The sequence below is a fragment of the Cetorhinus maximus genome, chromosome 3 (genome assembly GCF_964194155.1).
Source record: "Cetorhinus maximus chromosome 3, sCetMax3.hap1.1, whole genome shotgun sequence".
Lineage (NCBI taxonomy): Eukaryota > Metazoa > Chordata > Chondrichthyes > Lamniformes > Cetorhinidae > Cetorhinus > Cetorhinus maximus.
The window spans coordinates 103,652,293-103,678,049 of record NC_135881.1 but is presented as its reverse complement, the minus strand read 5'-3'; the positions used below and the strand labels follow the sequence as shown (position 1 = coordinate 103,678,049).

Below are 25,757 nucleotides of genomic sequence, written 5' to 3'. Positions count from 1 at the left end.
TTTATCATTTCGCCAGGGTTTTCTCTGAAGCTATGGAAGGAGCAATGGAACAAGCTGATGGAACTTCTCTCCCCCTGTCCCTCAAACCCAGTGATTACTATTGTCACAAAATTGATTTATTTTCACAAGTGCATCTTTTGAAGGCCAAACAGAAACAGTGCATGTGAACTCTTGAAACATTGATGACCATGGATGGTTTCAGGATCTGAACAAGTGTGAACTTCTTGATGGGATGATAATTGTCCTGGATTTTCTTCCAATTCAGTTGGCACAGTCATCTTGCAACTGAAGCAATTTAAGATTTTTTTCTTCTGTTTATTTCCTAATTTTATCTCATCTTTTTAGACTGCGACATAACTGCAACTGCTGCAATGTCATATTTGTAAAACTAATTTTTAAACAATCTAATGGTATCAAAGAACTAACTGTCCTGTTTTTTTCTTTTTCAACATTAAATATTTACTCAGTCTTTGGACACTGATTATGTTATGTAATCATACTTAAGCAGCAGCCCAGCTATACTGTTAGCTCCACAGCTTTCTGCCAGAAACCAGTACCTGCTGTTTATCTGTGGCATGAATTAGTTTCAAAAATAATTAATTTCATAAGGCAGAATATTATGCTCGCCGGCCGGGTGTGTGCCAGAACCAAATGAGCGTAAAATGATGTGTGATGATGTCAGGCGAATATTTCAGTGTACAGGCGTGCACGGGAGTCAGCAGCGCACCTGTTGGCCATTAACGCGCCTATTAAAGCTGGTAAAGATCTAATTAAATGAAATTTTTTGCTACCCATCCAACAGTTGGTGGGCAGGCGAAAAGGCCAAGCGGCCTTTGATTTTTTTTTGCAAATCCTCATCCACGGGCAGGATGAGGTTTCGATCAGTCATTAAAACTTATTAAAAAAATTTCAAACTAATTTCTAACATATCCTTGCTTAAGTGACAGAGTCACATGAGGGAAGATGTTACTAACATTTTTAAGATATTTCTTTTTTATTTTCAAAAATCTTCCTCTCCCTGAGGCAGCTCTGTGCTTCGGGGAGCTTCTCCTGCGTGCACCCACGCTCATGTGTGATCTTCCACACATGCCCTCCTCTCCCCCCACACAGGCAGCGCTGCAGTGTGCATTTCACGCTGGGCTGGCCAAAATTGGCCCGCCAGCGTGAAATTGTGTTCGGGGCCCCGAACGCGGGAAGCGGTCGTTTTCCTGGCCGCTCCCGGGCCTGCCCGTCGCACCCGCCCAACGAGGGCAAAATTCTGCCCATAAGGTATTTAGGGATTTGATATACATCGAAGAGTTATATGTGTGATATCCGGATGCATCCCATGTGCAACCTGATAGCTATTTGGATAGACAGGGAAAAATTATAAAAACCCATTAGGGAAAATTTTTTACTTGCCCTGGTCTGCAGATACAGAGTGGTGGTGTGGCTAAAATGAAGTGTTTCCATTTCCCCATGCTGATTTGGAGGCAATGATGCATCAGCTAACTTCAAGTGGAGGCCTTATGCATATTTGCTAACTGAGTTCCTATGACAACAATACGGCCCATTGATAAGAACATTTGCATTTTAGCTGAGGCCTAAGCTGCGAAGCCAGTCGAGGCGTTCTTGTCAGGCTTCCTGATTCAGATTGGCACCCTCCTTCTTCACTGCATTTCCCCCTTCACTGCCCCCCTTTCCCCTTCACTGCTCCCGTTCCCCATCACTGCTCCCCTTCGCCCTTCACTGCTCCCCTACCCCTTTCACTGCTCCCCTTCCTCCATCACTGCTCCCCTCCAACCTTCACTGCTTCCCTTCCTCCTTCACTGCTCCCCTCCCCCTTCACTGCTCTCCTTCCCCCTTCACTGCTCCCCTTCTTCCTTAACTGCTCCCCTCCCCCTTCACTGCTCCCCTCACCCTTCACTGCTCCCCTCACCCTTCACTGCTCCCCTTCCTGCTTCACTGCGCCCCTTCCCCCTTCACTGCGCCCCTTCCTGCTTTGCTGCTCCCCTTCCTCATTCACTGCTCCCCTTCCCAATTCACTGCTCCCCTTCCCAATTCACTGCTCTCCTTCCCCCTTCACTGCTCCCCTTCCCCCTTCACTGCTCCCCTTCCTCCTTCGATGCTCCCCTTCCCCATTCACTGCTCCCCTTCCTCCTTCACTGCTCCCCTTCCTCCTTCACTGCTCCCCTTCCCTCTTCACTGCTCCCCTTCCCCCTTCACTGCTCCCCTTCCCCCTTCACTGCTCCCCTTCCCCTTTCACAGCTCCCCTTCCTCCATCACTGCTCCCCCCCCTTCACTGCCCCCTTCCCCCTTCACTGCCCCCTTCCCCCTTCACTGCTCCCCTTCCTCCTTCACTGCTCCCCTTCCCCCTTCACTGCTCCCCTTCCTCCTTCACTGCTCCCCTTCCCCCTTCATTACTCCCCTTCCTCCATCACTGCTCCCCTTCCTCCATCACAGCTCCTCTTCCTCCTTCACTGCTCCCCTTCCCCCTTCACTGCTCCCCTTCCCCCTTCACTGCTCCCCTCCCCCTTCACTGCTCCCCTTCCTCCTTCACTGCTCCCCTTCCCCCTTCGCTGCTCCCCTTCCTCCTTCGCTGCTCCCCTTCCTCCTTCGCTGCTCCCCTTCCTCCTTCGCTGCTCCCCTTCCCCCTTCGCTGCTCCCCTTCCCCCTTCACTGCTCCCCTTCCCCCTTCACTGCTCCCCTTCCCCCTTCACTGCTCCCCTTCCCCCTTCACTGCTCCCCTTCCCCCTTCACTGCTCCCTTTCCTCCTTCTCTGCTCCCCTTCCTCCTTCTCTGCTCCCCTTCCTCCTTCTCTGCTCCCCTTCCTCCATCACTGCTCCCCTTCTCACTTAACTGCTCCCCTTCCTCCTTCACAGCTCCCCTTCCTCCTTCACTGCTCCCCTTCCTCCATCACTGCTCCCCTTCCTCCTTCACTGCTCCCCTTCCTCCACTGCTCCCCTTCCCCTTCACTGCTCCCCTTCCCCCTTCACTGCTCCCTTTCCTCCTTCTCTGCTCCCCTTCCTCCATCACTGCTCCCCTTCCCACTTAACTGCTCCCCTTCCTCCTTCACAGCTCCCCTTCCCCCTTCACTGCTCCCCTTCCCCCTTCACTGCTCCCTTTCCTCCTTCTCTGCTCCCCTTCCTCCTTCTCTGCTCCCCTTCCTCCATCACTGCTCCCCTTCTCACTTAACTGCTCCCCTTCCTCCTTCACAGCTCCCCTTCCTCCTTCACTGCTCCCCTTCCTCCATCACTGCTCCCCTTCCTCCATCACTGCTCCCCTTCCTCCTTCACTGCTCCCCTTCCCCTTTCACTGCTCCCCTTCCCCCTTCACTACTTTCCTTCCTCCTTCACATTTCTCATTCAGCCCCATGTGCAGACCACCCAAATAAAATGAAATATTTACAAGGCAGACAAGCAATCCAGCACCAGCAAAAGTCAGTAATGTAACAGAGAAAATAGCCTCAAAAAAGGCCCAGAAGTTTACCAACAGCCTAAGAAGCCAAACCAGCAACTAACTGTAAGGAAGGGTTGAGCTATCTTGTTTGTGAAGAGTCATGGTGCAAACTCTTCAGTATTTAGGTGCCCCATAGATACACTCAGAGGAAAATGAACCTCTGCAGACAGGCTACATTCCAGCTTATTGACATGTTAATCCTGGGCCTGCCACTTACTGCAGGTGCAGGCCCAGTTGCACCAACTCAGACATGCACTGAAAATCCTGGGGCACCATTCTGGAGATGGAGATCCAGAAAGGAATTTCTTCCAACATTTCCTCTTTACTGTGCTTGGGAGCTGAGCGTTCATCTGCGGACGCAGTAAAGAGAAAATCTGCCCTATATAGTTGCAGCACTTGTATTCCTGAAAATCTGTTATAAAAGTCGAATGAAAGTTAGCTCACTTTGTTAAAGCTTTGATTCTCATTTTAACATTGAACGAGAATATTAATGACAGGAAATTAACTCAAAGCAGTTCCATGAAAATTCCCAGTCAAACTTTTACCTTTGAATCCAGAATTCAAATCCAGCCCAGACTGGTGGACGAAGGTTTTCCCTTCACTTGATGTGAGTCATGTATGAAACGAATTTGGGCAATCTTAATTGGGTGCCCATGAGGCAGATGAACAGTACAAAACTGGCCCCGAATTGGCTTCCAGGTTACCCAGTGAACTGAATGTATTAATTGTGATTAATTAATCATCTTGATGCCCACAATGTATCATCCTCAAAATAGATTTGATTTTCCGACTGTGAAAAGCAGAGTTTTCTGCAATAATTTGTTGATGTATGGATATAGGCGGTGCTCGGTTTTATTTTTATTGATTATCGCGAGGCTGAACAACTGGCATGAGCTATTTGTGTCTTGTTTAGAAAGTTGAGCTTATTGATGGACCTCAAGTTAATAAAGGCATAAAAGGTAATACTATTTATTCCCATCCTTTATTAGAGGGAAGAAATAATCAAGTTGATCAGAACAATCTGCGGTGAGTTCAAATGTAAAAATTGGCACAAAATGATATAACACGTACTTTTAAAACAATTATTCTAATTTTCTACTTTATTAAACTAACCTTCAAAGTTATTAGTGTTTTGGACTCCAGGTGATGTCACGATCAGAACAGATTGAGAATAGACATTCAGCACTGTAGAGCCGCTTCTCAACTGGATATGCACCCTAAGGACCAGGAGGTCAAACCCTCATTTCAAAAGGTTTACACTGAATCAGTGGAGTTATTTTTACTGCACAATTGCTGCTGGTTATCTTATTGCCATCAAAAGCAGACACATAATACAAAGGTAGCATTACAGGACAAACACAGAGGAAATAAAAAGTTATTCTTCTAGTGACCCAGCCCTTCTGTTATAGCACCGAGCTTCACCAGATTGTATCTAACACAAAATAAAACCATTGGATAGAACATAGGTGTGTCATTATTACATTCAGAGATACTTGTTCAAAGTCTGTAAAGTGGGACAAGATTGAAATTGGCCTACAATATTATGGCATTTACAAGATCTATCGGTTCCTGTTTACAATGTTGATGTTGTTAGTCTAAATGATATTGCTGGCTCCCTGGGCAAGCAAGTAATGGACTGTCCATGCATAATTAAATGTTTGCACAGAGCTCCTCAGGGTAGTTTCACACCACATTCCAAAACGTGATGTGCTGTCACTGAAGCAAATCTTTCAGTAGATTGTGCCTTCAACTGGTTAGCTTCCAATCACCCTTCACGATTACTCATACACCCTTTCATAGATCAGTTATGGCCTTCACAACAGACAGCAAAACAGAATGTAGCAACATATTTTCTGATTGAACGTCTTAGCACAGCATGTAAGTACATCTCATTTTAATAAGATTCAGTGTATTCAGAAAGCTGTAACTCACCAGTCATTTGTGAAAATGATGGATTGTTTACAAGTTGTTATAATAGTCTTTCCTTGTCCTTAATTTATTTTTCTTATTTATGTAAGAGAAGAGCCATTAGTAATTAAATGTGGTAATTTAATATTGTGCCACATTTTTTAAAAGGTGTCTTGAGGGAAAAAGTATTCCATTATAGTTTATAAAAGACAGAAAGTTGCTCTTGAGCATCAAATCATGGCATTCATAGGAAATTGGAATTTTGCTTTTATTTCTATCTACTACAACTAACAAAACAGCAACAACACATAATGACCTCTGTAAACTTGAGGTCATCCAAACTCTGCTGTCCGTGCATTAACTCACACTAAGTCCTGTGTACCTATCATCCCTGTGCTCACTAACCTTATCATCCCTGTGCTCACTAACCTACATTGGCTCACAGCCAAGCATCATCTTGATTTTCTAATTCTCATTTTTGCTTTCAAATCCCTCAATATCCTCGCCCCTCTCTATCTCTGCAATCTCCTCCAGTCTCACAACCCTCCAAAATATCTATGTTCATCTAATTCTGGTCCTCTGTGCATCCCTGATTTTAATCGCTCCAGCCTGTAGTATATTTAGACCCTAACCTCTGGAATTCCCTCCCTCCACCTCTCCAGCTCTTAAGACACTCATCTGCTGCTGAAACCTCCACCCATCCTTTTGTTACCTCTGGACTCAACGATTCCAATGTTCTCCTATCTGGCCTCCCTTCTTGCACCCTCCAGAAACTTGAGCTCATCCAAAACTCTGCTGCCCGTATCTTAACTCTCACCAAGTTCCGGTCACCCATCATCCCAGTATTCATTATCAACATTCCCGGTCTGGCAACACCTTGATCTAAAATTCTCAAATTTACTTTCAAATCTCTCTATGGCTATGCCCCTCCCTATCTTTGTTTTGGTTTCTTACACATCCTGAATTTTCATCATTTCACCATTGGAGGCCCTCAGCTGTCAATGCACTAAGCTTCCTTCTCTCACTCTCTACCTCTCTCTCTTCTTTAAGATGCTTCTTAAAACCTAGTTCTTTGATTAACCGTTTGGTTATCTGCCCTAATATTTCCCTGTGTGTTCTGGTGTCAAATTTTGTCTGATTGCACTCCTGTGAAGTGCCTTGTGATGTTCCACTATGTTAAAGGGACTATATAAATTCAAGATGTTATTGAAGAATGCCATACAAATGCACTGAGTGCTCATATGCTAACATTGCCAAAAGTAAAGGGGTAATTTAGTAATCTTGTGTTCACGGTAAGGAGCCTGCCAGCAGGGCAACCCTATCTCTGACCTACACTTCTTGCAAGCAAGGATTTCACGTTGAAATCACAGAATTACCCCTTCAATTATAACTTATAGTATTTTTGCTTCATCTTATGTTTGTCATTGTTTGTCTGAAAAGCTGATATTTGATTCTCTCACTTCAGGATGTGGAAAGAAATGCAAAGAAAAGCCACTCGAACTGGTATTCGTGATTGACAGTTCTGAAAGCGTTGGGCCAGAAAATTTTGAAATTGTTAAAGAGTTTGTCAGTGCCCTGATAGATCGAGTTAGTGAAAGCAGTGAAGCCACCCGGATTGGTGTGATACTTTACAGTCTTGAAGCACACATAATCACTCACTTATGGCAAGGTGCAACTCCGCAGAATGTCAAGAGAGCAATTCAAAGCATGCAATACTTAGGCGAAGGCACCTACACTGGCACTGCCATGAAGATGGCAAACCAGGTTTTCAAGTCAGCTAGAAAAGATGTGCACAAAGTGGCAATAGTAATAACTGATGGACAGACAGACAAGAGAGATCCAACTCATCTGGATATGGCAGCAATGGAAGCTCATGAGTTACACACAGAGGTGTTTGTAATAGGGATTGTTAACACCAGCGATTCCTTCTACTCTAGTTTTAAGAATGAAATGAACTTAATTGCATCTGACCCTGACGAGGAACACGTTTATCGGATTAGTGACTTTATGACCCTTCCAAGTAAGTATATAGGGAATGGAGTTCTTAAAAATTGAATCTTTTGAATGAGTTAATTTTCATTTCCAACATTTGAATAATGGAAATTGTGTAAATGAAACCATGACAATATTAGTCTCAATTTTTGCTCTCTGCACCCATTAAGAATGGATCAAGCAGGGAATGAATATCCTTGCAGTGACCTGTTCACCTGATTCTCAATGGCCTGTGCTATGTGCCATTTTAACAGGCGTAGTCTGATTGACCAATAAGACTTCAGCAACAGGCAAGCAGAGGCTTCATTAAAATTCAAAATGTCAGCATTTGGTGACATCATTCTAGTGTTGGCCTTGCTACAAAAACTGGGCACAAAGGAGCAGCAGGCCCAGAAGATAGCTGAAGAGATCATTATTTTTAAAAGGTTCCCTGGGGACCAGGAAGAGCAGGAGAGCTCCTCTGGGCCCCACAAGGAAGTCTGAGCCTTTGCCTGCCCTCCCCTTGACTGCGATCATGTGCTCCCTGTGTGTCACTTAACGTGATTTCAGGAGATGTGTCCTCAGCCAGGACCTCCCGCCGCATTCACTCAACTCCCTTTAGCCAACCTAACGTCATAGGTGCCGAGTTTGGGCGAGTGTCAAGCCTCTTGTTTTTAAAATGTGCCAGGCTTCACGTTGCAAACTGGGTGAGTAAAGATTAAGGCTCATTTGCACCTCACAGCACCCACCCGAAGTCTGCACTCTTGCCCTCAATGGGACCAATTATTTCTCCACCATTATAGTTACATGTACAGTAGTCTCTAAAATTATAGTTAGTTTTATGATAAAGCAACAAAACTGCTAAAGACATCCAAATCTGCACATCTGAAAGTAATGGATATGTAAGTTTGATGAAAGAAGCAGTATTGTCTTGTCTCTGAAGCTTATTATTTATTTACTGAAGACCAAATGCTTCCAATAGTGAAGGAGGGAAAACTGGTGAGAGAGTTATCTCAGGCTACACTCTCAAACTTCCCAGCAGCTGGTTTCATGGGAACTTGACAAAGGTCCAGAAACAGATCTCCTGTCCAGACATAGTCTCCAGCCAAGAGAGTGGGTGGCAGATCAAGAGAGAAATTAAAAACAAAGAAGCAAAAATATAATATAAATATAAAAATATAATAAAAATATAAAATATGTAAGCTCCCAGAATGTATAATGTCAGAGAGAACTCTTTTCCTTATTTAGAAGTAGGTGTGATGACAGGTCACTCATGTTGGCATTTTGGACTTTTGATGGTGCAAATTGTGGAAGTTTTTTTAATAAGTGATTGTCCAATTTCAGCACTTGAAAGCAAGTTGTTCAGCAGAATCTGTGAGCCTGAGAACGATGCACTGTTCAGTTCAATTCCTAGCTCCATACTACCCCCTGGTGGGTCACCGACTTTTGATGCAAATCATCAGACACCAGACCGTGACAGCATATACATAGTAGATGAGCAGGAAATAGAAACAGTAGAGGTGAGTAAAAAGAAATGGCAAATACTTTTAGCATTTGATAGTTTGTTCAGTACGGTGATGAACTTACAAAAAGAAAAAGTAAAATATTGTACATGCTGGAAATCTGAAATAAAAACTGGCAGCAGGACAGGCAGCATCTATGGAGAGCATAGTGATCCCGATATTAATGTGGAGATGGGATGGGTGCAGGGCAACCTGATCACAATATTTTAACCATCCCTCCTCCCCCAGGCCCGTTTGGAGATAGTCATTGCTTTGCACTTGTGTGGTACATAAGTCACTTGTCAACTATCAGCCCCAGCCGTGTGTTGTCCCAGTCCTCTTGCATTTGGGCCTGAACTACTTAATTGTCTGAGGAGTTGCCAATGGTACTGAACACTGTGCAATCACGAACAAAATACCCACTTCTGAACTTATGATGGAGGAAAGGACATTGATGAAACCGCAGAAGATGGTAGGGCCCAGGACATTGCCCTGAGGAAATCCTTCAGCAGTGTCCTGGGACTGAGATGAGTGGCCTCCAACAACCACATCTATCTTCCTTTGTGCTTGATGACTCCTTCCAGTGGAAAGTTTTCCCCCTGATTCCCACTAATGTCAATTTTACAGGGCTCCTTGATGCCACACCCTGTTAAATATTGCCTTGATGTCAAGGACAGTCACTCTCAGCTCACCTCTGGAATTCAGCTTTTTACTTATTTGGAGTAAGGCTGAAATGAGGCCTGGAGCTGAGGGGCCCTGGCAGGACCCAACCTGATCATCAATGAGCAGGTTATTGCTGAGTAAGTGCCACTTGAGGTGTCAGCTGTGGCTCAGTTCATAGCACCCTCGCCTTTGAACCAGAGGGTTGTGGGTTCATGTCCCACTCCCGGAAACCAAGAACTGTGATTGTACTCGAAAGAGTTGCAATCTGTGACTGTTGGTAACTCGAAAGAGTTTGATAGCACTGTCAATAACACCTTTCATCACAATCTCATCACCTTCCAGTCATCTTGCTGATTGCTGAAAGTAGAATAATAGGGCTGTAAATTGGCCAGATTGGATTGTTCTGATTTTTGTGGACAGACACAGCTCAGCAATGTTTCTTATTGTTGAGTGGATGCCAGTGTTGTAGGTGTAGTATAATAGCTTGGCTAGAAGTGCAACCAGTTCTGGAGCATTCTGGAGCACAGGTCTTCCACACTATCGCTGAAATGTTGTTAGAGCCTATAACCTTTGTGGTATCTAGTATACTCAGCCATTTCTTGATATCATGTAGCTATTTACGGATACTCAGTTTAATATCTCAACTGAAAATGGTACCTCTTACAGTGCAGCATTCCCTCAGTACTGACTGGAATGTCAGCCTTCATTATGTGCTCAGATCCCTGGAATGGGACTTGTAGCCACAACCTTCTGACTCAGAGATGGAGTGCTGTCACAGAGTTAAAGCTCACACAAGGATATCAGTGAGATCAGAGGTAAAAGTGGGACCTGAGATTGGAGCGGAGGCTCTGTGGAAGCCAATCCTTGACTCCAGAGCCTGGGTACCGAGATCTCTGGACCTTGTTCTAAAAAGGATGCTTGGAATAGCATCATGCCCCTATGGAGGTACTAAGGACCATCTTGAGGGACCTGAGACAAATGGCAGAAGCCAATACCACCTTCATTTCTAATATCAAAGAGTTTGAAAAAATACAGTACTACCTGGAGTGAGTGGCTGCACCAGGAACATCTCCACTGTCTCCTCGAAAGAGTGGCTTCCAGAACATCTCAGTTCCAGGACATCACTGCACGAATTACTCAGGGTAGTGTCCTCAGCCCAACTATCTTCAGCTGCTTCATCACTTACCTTCCTTCCATCATCAGGTCAGAAGTGGGGATGTTCGTTGATGATAGCACAATGTTCAGCACCATTCGTGACTCCTCAGATACTGAAGATATGTCCAGATGCAGCAAGACCTGGGCAATATCCAGACTTGGGCTGACAAGTGCCAAGTAACATTCGCGCCACAAGTGCCAGGCAATGACCATCTCCAACAAGAGAATCTTGTCTACTCAGGTTCACGAATCTCTGCCATTGGTCTTCATGTGAATGAACAGGCTCCACAAATATCCCCATCCTCAACGATGGGGGAGCCCAGCACATCAGTGCAAACAATAAGGCTGAAGCATTTGCTACAATCTTCAGCCAGAAGTGCCGAGAGGATGATCCATCACGGCCTCCTCCAGAGCATCACAGATGCCAGTCTTCAGCCAATTCAATTCACTCCACGTGATATCAAGAAACAGCTGAAGGCACTGGACAGTGCAAACGCTATGGGCCTAGAGGATGATCCATTGCGGCCTCCTCCAGAGCATCACAGATGCCAGTCTTCAGCCAATTCAATTCACTCCACACGATATCAAGAAACAGCTGAAGGCACTGGACAGTGCAAACACTATGGGCCCTGACAGTATTCAGGCAATAGTACTGAAGACTTGTGGTCCAGTACTTGCCACGCCCCTAGCCAAGCTGTTCCAGTACAGCTACAACACTGATATCTACCTGGCTATGTGGAAAATTGCCCAGGTATGTCCTGTACACAAAAAGCAGGACAAATTCAACCTGGCCAATCACTGCCCCATCAGTCTACTCTCAAACATCAGTAAAGTAATGGAAGGGGTCATCAACAGTGCTATCAAGCGGCACTTGCTTCACAATAACCTGTTCACTGAGGCCCAGTTTTGGTTCCACTACGGCCACTCAGCTTCTGACCTCAGTACAGCCATGGTTCAAACATGGACCAAAGAGCTGGACTCCAGAGGTGAGGTGAGAGTGACTGCCCTTAACATCAAGGCAGCATTTGACCGAGTGTGGCATGAAGGAGCCCTAGCAAAACTGGAGTCAATGGGAATCAGGGGGAAATAATTTCACTGGTTGGAGTCATGCCTGGCATAAAGGAAGATGATTGAGGTCATTGGAGGTCAGTCATCTCAGCTCCAGGACATCACTGCAGGAATCACTCAGGGTAGTGTCCTCAGCCCAACTATCTTCAGCTGCTCCATCACTGACCTTCCTTCCGTCATCAGGTCAGAAGTGGGGATGTTCGCTGATAATAGCACAATGTTCAGCACCATTCGTGACTCCTCAGATACTGAAGATTTGTCCAAATGCATCAAGACCTGGGCAATATCCAGACTTGGGCTGATAAGTGCCAAGTAACATTCACGCCACAAGTGCCAGGCAATGATCATCTCCAACAAGAGAGAATCTAACCATTGCCCCTTTGTGTTCAATGGCATTACCATCACTGAATCCCCCCACTATCAACATCCTAGGGGTTACCATTGACCAGAAACTGAACTAGGCTCACCGTATAAATACTGTAGCTACAAGAGCAGGTCAGAGGCTAGGAACCCTGCAACAAGTAACTCACCTCCTGACTCCCCAAAGCCTGTCCGCCATCTACAAGGCACAAGTCAGGAGTGTGATGGAATACTCCCCACTTGCCAGGGTGAATGCAGCTCCCATAACACTCAGGAAGCTTAACAGCATCCAGGACAAAGCAGACCACTTGATTGGCACCACATCCACAAACATTCACTCCCTCCACCACCAACGCACAGTAGCAGCAGTGTGTACCATCTACAAGATGCACTGCAGGAATTCACCAAGGCTCCATAGGCTCCTTCCAAACCAACAACCATTACCATCTAGAAGGACAAGAACAGCAGATAGATGGAAACACTACCACCTGGAAGTTCCCCTCCAATTTACTCACCATCCTGACTTGGAAATATATCACCGTTCCTTCACCGTCGCTGGGTCAAAATCCTAGAACTCCCTCCCTAACAGAACTGTGGGTGTAACTACACCACAGGGACTGCAGCGGTTCAAGAAGGCTGCTCACCATCACCTTCTCAAGGGCAAATAGGGATGGGCAATAAATGCTGGCACAGCCAACGAAGCCCACATCCCATGAATGAATTTTAAAAAAGGATAAATTGAAGAAGTTGAAACTCTTTTCCATGGAGAAAGGAAAGCTAAGAGATTTGATAGAGGTATTCAAAATCATGAGGGGCCTGGACAGAGTATATGGTGGGAAATTGTTTCCATTGGCAGAAGGACCGAGAACTAGAGGACACAGATTTAAGGTAGTTGATAAAAGAAGCAAAAGCAAAATGAGAAAAAAAGATTCACATAGCAAGTGGTCTAGAATACACTGCCTGAGAGTGTGGTGGAGGCAAGTTCAGTCGAGGCAGCCAAGAGGGAATTAGATGATTATTTGAAAAGAAACAATTTGCAGGTTTACGGGGAAAAAGCAGGAGAATGGCACTAGATGAAATGCTCATTCGGAGAGCTAGTGTACACAATGGGCCAAATGGCCTCCTTCTGTACTGTAACAATTCTGTGTGCACTGGAATTTAGAGGGTATTTTAGAGCAGGTCTCACATCATGATCCAATTTTAAACACGCAATTCCCACCCTCACTCCCCCACCCCCCCTACCTCCACCATAACCTGGTAGAAACCAGGGCAGAGAGGCAGTTAAAATAATCACGGCAACTTACCCTCTGGGACCCCAGTGCTTGCCCATTTGTGCAATCAAGCAGGATATTCACAGGAAGACACCAGAATCCTGCTTTAAATATTCAGGTCAGATCCCATTCATATCATTAAGATCCGACTGTAAATTGTATTCTGCAGCCTGAGCGGTGTAACAGTGATGGCTTTTCCATCTGGATAAACCTGCTCTGAGCTAAATCTTTGGCCAGGAGAGGAACAGCACAGTAAGTTTATTTTTTTAAATTAGATTTTTGTATGGGCCACGAGGGATGGGGGAGCTGCTCTGCATGGGCCTCACATGGAAGCCTTAGGCCTCCCTTGCCCCTGGCAACCCCTCTCCCCCAACAGCATTGCACCCTGCCATCTCCCTGACTGCAGGGGACCTTTCTCAAGAGATGCATGCAGAATCCTCCTAATGCCCAAATTCCCACTCCCACCTACCAGCCACATTCTGGATCTGCCAGATTCTGACAAAATTTATGGAAATGAAGCCTGACCATTCCAATTGGCCAGGACGTGTCCTCTTTGATGTTTTGGAGTATTTCACCCTCTACCAGGCTAATAAGCACCATTCAAGAAGGCAGCTCATTGCCACCTTCTCAAGGACCTTTTGGGATGGACAATAAATGCTGGCCTAGCCGGCCACGCCCACATCCCATGAATGAATTTTTTAAAATTCCCCACCCCTCCCCTCCCCCACTGTTAAAATTGTGGCCCAAATTTCAGTTTCTTGTGGCAGATCGACTTTTTTGTCAAAAAGTCTTGGCATGTTGTATTATTTAACTTTAAACTATAAATGCTGATGTATAATGTTTTAAGAGCAATGTATTTGGGAAACTTACTCTTTCCACAATTCTTTCATTCCCAGAAATTAAGTTTGAAAATCTAGGTTTTTCCCATCCCCTTTCACATTCAGCTGTCAGAATCATGTGTGCTAAGTCCAGTTGATTTACTGTTGCCATCAAACACTGGAATTGAATAACATTTTGTGAATCAATTTTTCTCCCTGTAGCGTGGTCCTCCAGGAGGAATTGGAAATAAAATAGAATCAAATGGTGGCAGTGAGGATATATTTACAAGGCCAAAAGGATCAGCTCCCTTACCAGGTCAACCAAGACCACCTTTAGGAAGGCCTGAAATTAGACCTGGACCTGATGACCAAGGAATAAGGAGCGAGCCAAATCTTTTCAACACTGCATTGCCAATCGTCTTTCTCCCACTATCCACTCCACCACATACGCTGAAAGAAGAAATTCATAAAGGTGCTGAAAATATAACTTTCAGTAATGTATTTACTGATGTACACTGTGCAGGATGTATCTCTTATGTGTTTACCAACTGAAAAATAATATTTTGTAAAATGTATTTCCAATGCACAATTATTTCCTTAAATTGCTTCCAGTCTCCTCTCCTCAGGTTCTGCAATATATTGTCTAATGAACCAGTCCTTGAGGATGTTAGCGAGATATTCAGTTATGGATGGCATCCCAGTTTAGGCCAATCTTGTCCTCATTCAATGTCCACAATCCCCATGCAATGCAGCTCATCAGGGGGGCCACCAACTTACACTGACAATTTACAACAAGCCAAATTCTGGGAAAAAAATTAATAAAGGATTCCTGGATCCTTATTGGTGTTTTAGGGATAACATTTTGAAATCCTGTTTGGTTTTATATGAAAACCGTAATTCAATGGGCATGATCATTTGGGACTGATCAATCACAGCTACCTTGACTTTTATTTTGCCCTTCCTCTTTCAGCAGCACTTAGACCAATTATAGCCAAAATTAGTTAGTTGAACACAGATCCTGGATCAAACCTTGGTCTATATGGCTTAACAGCAGATTCTAGGTAAATTCATCTATTAACATATCTAACTGACTGTACCCCATCTGGAGATAGCACTGACCTCTGAGAAAGGAAGGTAAGAAAGACAGATCATTAATGCTCCTGACATTCCATTTTGGAGATTGGCTCAACCTTTTCCTCATCAGCAGGTGGTGGTAAAGAGAGAAGATAAATTGCTGCACAGGTTTTGTTTCACTACTTTTAACAGGATGTTCAGAACTGAAAATGTATTACAGCTCAAGAAATCACACAAAAGTTCAGGGATTATCTAAAGCCTGTAAATTTTAATTGGAGTCAGCTGTAACTTTTTTTTTATTAGGATAGATTATTAAGGGTTACAGAACCATGGCAGGCGGATGAGGGTACAATTAGTTGTGATCTCATTGAATGGTGGACAGGCTTTAAGGGTTGGATGGCCTACTCTGTCCTATGTAATCTCACCTCACTCTTCAGAATAGGCAATTAGCGACTTGGTGAGAATTTCTAAGCACCATGGTGTAAAGATGTCTGCATTCTCTGATGACAAATTACGTGTTAGTGTTTAAAATATCTCACAACGACACCTGTGAACTTCTATTTCTGGAACAAACAAAGTAAGGTGAAGTTCGCTAAGAGTATCCACTTTAACAAAGTCAAGGCACAAATCACAGGTCTTTGTTTTCTGATCTCATAGATTAGATTTATGTTCAGGTTTACTGATTCTATCTTTCCAAGTCCTGCACAGAATGTTAATAACAAAACCTGAATAAGAAAATTATAGATTTGAAAAAATGGCTGAAAGTACTTGTGACCACGATAAAATAATTAGATTGTTAGGCCTGAATTTTCCACTGTTGCCAAATCCTGATGATTCCTCAGTGAAGTAAGCCTCCTACCTGACACCAGCATGCACACCTAACCTGAGGCACTTTTTCACTGGCAGGTTCATGTGCATATTTTAGGTGAACTCCCTGGCCCTTTCCAGGAAGTCCACCCAGGGGAGATCGGGGTGGGGGAGGGGTGGGAATTGGTATTGGAGATTGATTACTGCAAATTTCCAAGCCTTGTCACAGCTCTGCTGCCTGCTGTGGTTTTACGAACATATGAAGTAGGAGTGGGAGGAGGCCACTCAGCCCCTTGAGCCTGCTCCGTCATTCAATAAGATCATGGCTGATCTGAATGTAACCTCAACTCCACATTTGTTAAACAAATAAATATAAAAAAGGAGATTAACCTTATTTAATTGATTACTTTAGCATCTTGGCCATGTGAACTTTAAATGGTTCTTCTGCTGCCCATGCCAAAGCAATTGTCACCACCAATTGTTGCTAGGTGTGAATGATGGAAAGTTTTGTACAAGGTGTATACACTTACATAGTATTGCCTATGTGGGCCTACATATTGTATGATTGTAAGAATCCCAGAACTGGTTGATGAGAACAGAGAGCGGGAAGGGTGCCTTCCAAAGAAGTTTTCACCTCCACCTCCTCAAGTTATGTTGAGCAGTGGGTAGATGGGGCTGGTGGTGGGAGCACTGTAACACAAGTGGAAAATTTTCCTTTGTTTTCAAAATAAATGAACTTGGAACAGGATAATATCTTGTGTACATGAAGTGTCCTAATACCAAACTATAATTTTCAAATGACTAACAATATTCTGATCTTGCGTTCCAGATCCAGCCTGCAATGAACCCCTTGATCAAGGAGCATGCAGGAATTACATTATTAAATGGTACTATGATACCACAGCTAATTCCTGTGCCCAGTTTTGGTATGGAGGCTGCGAGGGGAACAAGAACCGCTTTCAGACAGAAGAAGAATGCCAGATCAAATGCTTACAGTTTAAAAAGGTGAGTCACATATGTAGGTAACAAATGAACATTATGGCCCTGGAATTACCCCACGGTCATTAGCTAACACACTCATCTGAACTTTCTTTCATTTCCATTTTAGTGAAGGCAGGACTTATTTCAAATAATTATGGGCCTGAACTTCCTCGGAGTGGCAGTCAGCACCAGATTGCCACTCTGTGCCCAATTTCTTACCTTAATTTTCTTTTGATCCTATCTTGCCTGACCTTCTGACACAGGCCAGGCAAGATACAGGAAGTGCAGCGCGTCCCAGGGCCTAGCATCAAAGTGCAGCTCAGTCAAAGAGATGGAGGCCATGTCCCCTTTTGTACAGAACTGGCTGCCGTAAACCAGGTAAGTTTAAAGGCCCATTGAAAATTAAAGGTCCTTGACAGGACAGGGAGAAGGTAAGTAGATGGGATTTGGGGGTGAGGAAGGATCAGAGGTAGGGGTGTGTGATCAGAGGTCAGGGGGAAAATCAGAGGTCGGGTGGGATTAGAGGTCGGGGGCTTGGAGGTCGGGGGTTTAGAGAGGGTGGTCGGAGATCAGAGGAGGCGATCGGAGGCCGGGGGGGGTCGGAGGTTTGGGGGTGGTCAGCAGTCAGTAAGAGGTTGGGGGGGCTGTTAGACCTCAGGTTGGGTCAGGTTAGGTTGGGGGAGTTGGGATTGTGGGTGTTGGGCCTCGCGGCTGGGGGGAGGGCGTCAGGCCTCGGGTCAGGTCAGATTGGGCCTGGGGTGCACTAGGGAGGAAGGTGACAGGCCTTGGGGGAGGTGGCGGTTGGGCCTTGGTTCGGGAGAACAGTGGGGTGGGGCTAGGCTTCAGGCCTGGTTGGACCTGGGGGGTGGTGGGGGGGAATTGGTCGGACCTCAGGTCAGGCCGGGTCAGGCGGGGGTTTTGTTGGAGGAGGATGTCAGGTCTCGGAGTGGGCGGTGTCGGGCCTTGGGTTGGGTCAGATTGGGCTTGGCGGGGGAAGGGCCGGGGAGATGGTCAGGCCCCGGTGATGGAGGGGTGGAATCAGGCCTCGGGTTGGGTTAGGTCAGGCCTGGTGGTGTGGGGATGAGTCAAGCCTGGTGGTTGGAGGGATGTGTCCCTGTGGCGGTGAGGGAAATCCCGGAGGGGGGTGCAGGGATAGTCAGGAGTGAGGGGTAGACTCCGGGGGGGTTCATGGGGGGTGGAGGAGTCCCATGGGGGGGGGTGTAGTCAGGGGTGGGGGGTGTCCTGTGTGGGGGCAGGCCTGGGTCAATGCAATAGTTAAGGAACGTAGTAACTATAGCTTTAAGACTTATTGTGTTGTATAGTATCACGTGACAGTGTGAATGAATCAGCTCTAAGCACGGGGAAACTTAGAGTGGGAGTTCTTCTTCTAGTTGTGGAGCTTGATGGAAGCATGTAACTGCTGCTGCAGCCTATAAATAAAGTTCAGTGTTTCTAATGAGAAAACTGTCTGGAAAATCAAGACCATAACAATATGCTGGACTATATAGTTACAGATTATGGTTGAATACAATTCTGCTGCTGCTGATGGATGCACAACACCTCATGGATGCCCAGTCTTGAATTGCTAGATCTGTTTGAAATCTATCCCATTTAGCACAGTGGTATTGCCACACAACAGATATCTCGTTATTAGGCGCAGAGACCCGAGACCCACCCAGCGGTATAAGAATTTTATTTTTAGGCATTGACCTGATGTTAGTGACAAGCCACAGACCAAAGAGCATATTATTTTAAAAGAAATTTTACTTAACAATTTCATTGACAGTTTAGCAGACTAAGCAATTATATAACCTTATCTGGGGAGCTGAGCCAAAAACTTCAGAGTGATCAAACTTGTTCTTGCAAGTCATTCAGGGGTACTCAATGTGTTTGTCCAAGGTCTCCTCCTGAGCACTCCTGTGCTTCTCCTGTTTACATACCTTGTTCTTACAATGCTTGTCAAAGTTGACCAACTTAGCCTTTGATCATTATTAAGTACAGATATGGTCGATCCTGCTTACTGTCTCATTGAAATAACACCCTGCCAGAAAGTAGTAAACAAGTTCACAATCCTCTGAATGCCATGTAAATGGCCTAATTTCCCAGGAGTCTGATTTTTATTCCACATGTCTCTTTGGTCAATGGTCTATTGTATTCAATACCATTTCAATGCTTCTGTGGTCAAAGTGCTCAGTGTCCCACAAGCAAGACCCTTGAGCTGTTGCAATTTTAAGCCTGTGCGCACACTGTGCATGAGGCTCAGTACAGCTGCAGCATTCCTGCAAATTAGGGGCAAACCCTATAATGTGAATTGAGGGTAGGAGCAGCAATCCAGGCACTCAGGGACTTTTTTCCACTAGTGTTACAGGGGAAGTCTGTAGCAAAATTAATGTTTGGGTGGTCCTAACCTTAATATAGTGTCGCTATTCACAGTAGCATCTCAAGTCATGGGGTGATGGTGGTGTGGTGGTAATGTCACTGAACCAGCACTCCAGAGGCCAATGCTAATGCCCTGGGGGCATGGGTTCAGATCCCACCATAGCAACTAGTGGAATTTAACTTCATTTAATAAATCTGAAATGTAAAGCTGGTCTCAGTAATGGTGACCATGAAACTATCATCAATTATTGTAAAAACTCATCTGGTTCATTAATGTCCTTTTGGGAAAAAAATCTGCCATCCTTACCTGGTCTGACCTACACATGACTCCAGGCCTACAGCAATGTGGTTGACTCTTGACTGCCCTCTGAGGTGGCCTAGCAAGCCACTCAGTTCAAGGCTGGTTAGGGATGGGCAACAAATGCTGACATGGAAGAATAAATTAAGCACCATTGCTTTCCCTAGTGATATTTCATAATAATCAATCCTGTGCCAAGTACACTTCATTAGTGCTGAGGCATCCTAGCATTGCTTTTGATTAACATATAATAGAAACCACTCCGTAGCCTAAACCTTTTTTCATTCAATGCAAAAACAACAACTTGTTCCAAGGCATTTCACAGAGGCATAAAGAAAAACAGATCCTGTACTAAACAGGGAGCAATCAGGTGAGATGAGCAAAGACATGAATTTTAAGGAAAGTCCTAAAGGAAAAGAGGGAGGTGGAAAATCAGAAAAGTTAAGGAATCAGAGTGTCGAGCCTGAAAGTACAGGTGCCAATGTTAGGGTGAAAGAAGGGGGAATTACATAAGAGCTGGAACAGCAGGTTCTGGGAGTCGAGCTATAGAGATAGGGAGGAGCAAGTCCATGGAGGAATATAAATACAAAGATGCGAGTTTTAAATTGGGGGAGGTGAGGGGTCACATCAGATTATTGCTTTTGGCTTCTGTGCTAATAATAGTTCTTTGCTTTTTTGTTACAGAAGTGAACAACCATTTTACAGGAACGAGGGATTAATATGTGAGGGCGCTGAGAAGAATTCTTGTCATCTGGAGAAAAGCCAGCATTTTCCTGGGTTATGAAACACTCCCGCGATTTGTAGCTGAATATGTTTAGTGGTTCTGTATAATAGATTTTAATGAACTGTAAAGAACAGTGTTCTCAGGAAATGATTACAGTCAGTGAGAAATTCAAAATTGAATGAAAATTGAATTCAAAAATGAACGGTAATTAGAAAAAAAAGTTTATCACAATCTAATCCATTCTCCATGCTACTGACGTAAATAAAACTGATAAATCACACAATAGAAAATAATGAAGGTCATACAAGTAAGTATTAATTATGATTTATTGTGCCCTTTCAGCCTAGCAGCACCAATCTTTACCTGAGAAGAAAGACATTGTGAATGGAATTTCCCTCTATCCAAAGTGTAAACTTGTCCCATATTATTCTGTACACTTCCTGGTAACTTGTATTATCCTCCAGGTATAGAACTACATAGAATTTTACACTGTAGAAAAATCCAGCCCAACAGGTTCATGCTCCACACAAGCCTCCTCCCATACTAGTTCACCTAACCCTAGCAGTATATCCTTCTGTTCCTTTCTCCCTCATAAGTTTAACTAGCTTCCTCTTAAATGCACCTACAATATTCACCTCAACTACTCCAAGTAATAGTGCATTCCTCATTCTTACCATTCTTTGGGCATTTCCATTCATTTGCATCCAATTATAATCCCTGCTCGCTGGAATCACACCCCCCACCACCCCCCTACCCCCGCTCCATGCTGCATCGTGAGGCCATGTCAGTATGCAATCTTGGCAACGTGCTTGACAATGGTACATAAGTGACGTCCACTTGGCAACCTGTGCTTCACTCTTCCATTCGAGGGTTGTTCGTTTACCTTGTCTTAGGCACCATGCATATGATTCAGTGTCAGGCTTCTGTGGCAGCGCCACATCTGTTTCAGGGGGTTATCTCAAAAGTCTGATCCCATTAGATCAGCGGTAAGGTGGGGGTATTTTCTCAGTAGCTGCAGGATGAGGGCTGGCTTGGTAAACAGGGTAAGTGGCCTTGGGCAAGTTGGGAGGAGGCTGCAGGGTGAGGGCTGGCTTGGCGAAGGAGGGAAGTGGCATCGGGCAAGCTCGAAGGTTCATCATCTGACTCGGAGTCAGCAGATTCCTTGCCTCCAGCCATCTTCTGAGTGCCGGCGATGTCGGATGTCCCTGCCTCCACCTGCTGTGGAACAGATTGTGTGCTGTGCTCACCAGATTGTGTCCCAAACCTGCTGTACATCTAGGTCCCACTGAAGTGTGTGTCACTGCACTGATGGAGGGTGTGGGTGAGCGCTGTGATGGGTCTTCTATGGTGCTGTCCTCAGGGTCCTCATCTGAGATTCTCTCGGCGCTGGAACCGGGGTCCAGGTTCCCTGGGGGCGTCGGGCTTGTGGAAGATGTGCCCAGTTGAGAAAGTGGAGATTAATAGTACATGGCAGCCGCACAACACACAGAACAGTGGACTTAGAGTAGTGTTGACAGAGGGATGATCTGGTGCAGGATCCTCACGTGGGTGCTTGCCGCTGACCTCACCGTTGCTGCAGGAACAGTCAACATCATCTCTGGCCAGCGTGATGGCTCTGTGTTCAAAGTTGCTCAGGCCCCTGATGTCTGCCACATTACCCCTAGTCTGGGACCTCTCTCTTTTATTGTGCGTGATCTTGTCCTGCATAAAGACAAATAGGAAGGGTACAAGCAGGATGCATGTCAGGGCAGTTGAGAAGGATAGCTGGCATTTGTGGGTAGTTATTGGACCCATGGACGGAATGAGGACAAAATGAGCAGAGCAGATTGGGCCAGATGAAGATGTGACGGTGCATGTGAGAGACTGAATGTGATGTCCATTGAGCTGGGAGTGAGTGAGATTCCTGTGGCTGTGTGATGGGTTTGTGAGTGTGTGAGTTGAGAGCGATGAGATGGTTGACATACCCTGGTGGAACGGATGAGATCATTCATCCTCTTTCAACACTGGGCGGCTGCCCTCTTCTGGGCTGCGTTTGCACTCACCACTGCTGCCACCACCTCCCAAGCTGGAATTGTCACATTGCTGCCCTTCCTTCAGCCAGAGCAGGGGTAGAGGACATCACAGCGGGCTTCCACAGTGTCCAGCAGGTGCTTAAGTGAGGCATCACTAAATCTGGGGAGAACACTCTTCTTTGCCTTTGGGGGCCATCTCTTCAGTGGAGCACTCATGCTCTGCAAGCATTGTGAAGCGTGTGTGCTGTGCCCATTTAAATATGGCGCCTGCATTGAGGAAGTGGTGAGGTCACATCGGGACTGGAGAACTGGAGGCTGCCCACCAGCTGGTTTCATGGGAATGCATTATTAATGAGGCAGGAGGGGGAACATACAGAGCGAAAACCCAACATTGCTGGCAGGATCAGCACCGATTTCCCCACTGCACTTATGCAATTCTGAGATGGTAATTCCGCCATCAGAGTTAAGTTCTGAGGACAGGTTGCATAAACTTGGTATGTATTCTCTTGTGTATAGAGAGTTGAGGGGTAATCTAATTTGTGTTTAAAATGATAAAGGATTCAAAAGGCTAGATTTCCTTCGGTGGGAGAATTCAGAACAAGAGGGCATAATCTCAAAGTTAGAGCTAGCCCATTTAAAAGGAAGCATTTTTCACACAAAATATAGTGGAAATCTGGAACCCACTCCACCAAAAGACTGTGAATGCTGGGTGAATTGAAACTTTCAATTCCAAGGCTGCCAGATTTTTTTAGTTAAGGATATAAAGGAATATGGTACAAATGTGGGTAAATGGAATTGAGATGGAGATCAGCTACAATTTAACTAAATGGTTGAACAGATTTGAGGAGCTTTTCTTACGTTCTGTGCCTACGTTCCTATGAAAATTGAGCATGTCACCGAATTTCCAATAAGTGACCTGTTGTTAAAACTGAATCCATAAATTCTTTAAAACATAATTGGATACTTGTTTTAAAAATAGAAATATTAAGGAATACTAGGAGTGAGCAAGAGAATGGGGTTAGACTAGATGGATCATTGAAGAGGAAAAGCCTTGCAGATTTGCTGGGCCAAATGGCCTGCTTCTGCACTGTATTATTCAATGATTCCACAAGATTCATGTCAAAGTAAATTAAAGAGTTTAATGGAGAAATTGAAGGCAGTACAATCGGCGTGATTCTGTGATTGATACCTCTAGTGGGGAGCAACATCTCAAGAAATCACAGGTGCGCAATCCATGATTTTCTGTCCATTAATTTTAGTAGGTGGAAAATCACATGTTGTTTGCCTGCAGTTTCCCAAAACGGCTCCCTAGAGCCCTGATCCCCACAGGGAACAGCAGATTGTGGAATAATCCCTCATATAATCAGTTCTCAAGATAGATGCAGTTTATTGGTCCACCCTAACAGATCTGCCCAGAAATAAAATATAGACCAAGATCTGCCTTTAAATTCAGCAGGACTTTTGAGTTCCCCACATTTACAACATTCCTGGTCACTAGCAGTCGCCCCAACTCCCTCCCTGTCTCCCTGTAAACAACGGGATCTAAGTGTCAGCTTGGCTCAATTGGTAGTATTCTTGTCTCCAACTTAGGTTTCGGACACATGTCACACATCTGGACTTCAGCATATTATTTAGGCTGACACACTGGTGCAGCACTGGGAATGTACTGAATAAAAATTAGACATTGCTGCTACAAGTGGATGTTAAAAGTCTCATGGTATTATTCAAAGGAGAGTGCTGAGTTTTCCTGGTTTCCTGGCCAATATTCCTCCTGTAACCTACAACATCCCTTAAATGTTTAACAGGCTTTCAGTCACTGTTAGTTGTGGGCATCGCGCTGTATGCAAACAGCAGAACACCAGGAACTACTTAATTTTATGTGAAGAGCTTTGGGACATTTGTGAGAGCCATGATAAGGTGTTATATCAATATAATTTTCTTTTTCTCCTAGAATTACGAAGTTACATATTTAACCTTTAACCTTTTGGGTGAACAGGCACATTAATTGTTATAAAGACAAATACTATAACTAATAATTAATGGTTGAAAATGCAGAAAAACAGAAGTGCTATTTAGAACAGTGCTTTAAGAGGCCTGAGTAATATCAAATACTTAGGAGTCAAGTCACATATTAGAATGTGAACAGATATATGCGGTTGGAAATAACAGAATACAAAAAGACTTTGTCTAAATAAATCTAAAGAGAATTATGAGCCATTGAAAAGTCCCAGTTCTGTACTGACTGTACTTTCCATGGGCTCCACTGTTTGACACTGAACAAAAACAATGTATCAATAGTGCTAAAGATATTCAGATGTTTGGATGGTTAAAATTAACAATCCAGCTTCCCAGATGCCTTGGATAGCAAAGTGGTGCATAGTGTGCTTCACCTGTTCAGACCCAGGAGTGCTGCTATCATCTGGCCCAGGTAATTAACATGCTCCAAACTTACAACTGGAGGAGATCCACTTCTTGACGACTTTTTCCAAACACTGACTACAGTTAATATTGTGTGTAAGCTTGGTGAACAAAATTGAAATCCCTTGGAAGATCTTGCTGTAAAATACAAAGAAATAACATTCCTGTAGATGCATTTTACCAGAATTATTGTATTTTCCATTTTTTAAACAGTTCTGTTTTGGTAATTTTAGGAATCAGCCACAATGTGTGAGTTTGTTGTACTCAATGCCAAAGATGCTATTGCAGTGAGTACATTTCATCAGCACATCAGTGTTACAATTCAGCAACTGAGAAATGTGTTTCCAGTGCCCTTTAACATTCTTCATGAATGCAATTCTGTGCAATTATGCTGCTAAGGCACGCTAATAAACTTAACACAAAAGGACACTTTAGAGCTTAAGATGTTAAAATGTTGTTTCAGTCTTCTTGAAAATTGCAGTATAATTTTTGTCCAATGCTTTGCAGGATCTGAAATTAGCTCAGAAAGTTGCTTTCTAATGAGGATTTCCTGCTGAAGTGTATTCAAAGTGCCAAAGAGTGACTCACTAACAATTAAACAGTAGTAATATTGGGTAAATAAACTTAAATGCATAATTTCTGTATATTCCCTATTGAGTCAATAAAATTTCAAATTGTATTGAAAGTCTGTTCTTTAACTGGTTGTAATACATTGACAAGGCTCAAGTAACATCAGTTTTTAGGGAGGTTTAGTGACATGGAGGTACAGAGGATTGGAATGTTTGCTTGATAGACTCAGCTACTGGAAACTGGTTGTTTCATAAGGTTTGCTGCTGCATAGCCATTTTGGAAGTTGAGATTTACTCATACTACAGCAGATGCTACATCTACTGCGTGCCAACCCTTTCTG

At 44.4% G+C, this 25,757-nt stretch overlaps 1 protein-coding gene across 1 annotated transcript in view; it reads left to right on the top strand.

The window, feature by feature from the left end:
• Positions 1-25,526, top strand: part of LOC144678832 (uncharacterized) — a 330,763-nt gene extending 305,237 nt beyond the window's left edge. Inside the window, exons 31-36 of the mRNA XM_078538787.1 lie at positions 4,428-4,464; positions 6,812-7,366; positions 8,662-8,837; positions 14,377-14,626; positions 16,865-17,040; positions 20,378-25,526. Coding sequence (XP_078394913.1) covers positions 4,428-4,464; positions 6,812-7,366; positions 8,662-8,837; positions 14,377-14,626; positions 16,865-17,040; positions 20,378-20,383 — 1,200 coding nt within the window. The 3' untranslated portion in view covers positions 20,384-25,526. The remainder of the gene's footprint in view (positions 1-4,427; positions 4,465-6,811; positions 7,367-8,661; positions 8,838-14,376; positions 14,627-16,864; positions 17,041-20,377) is intronic.
• The last annotated feature ends 231 nt before the right edge of the window (positions 25,527-25,757 follow it).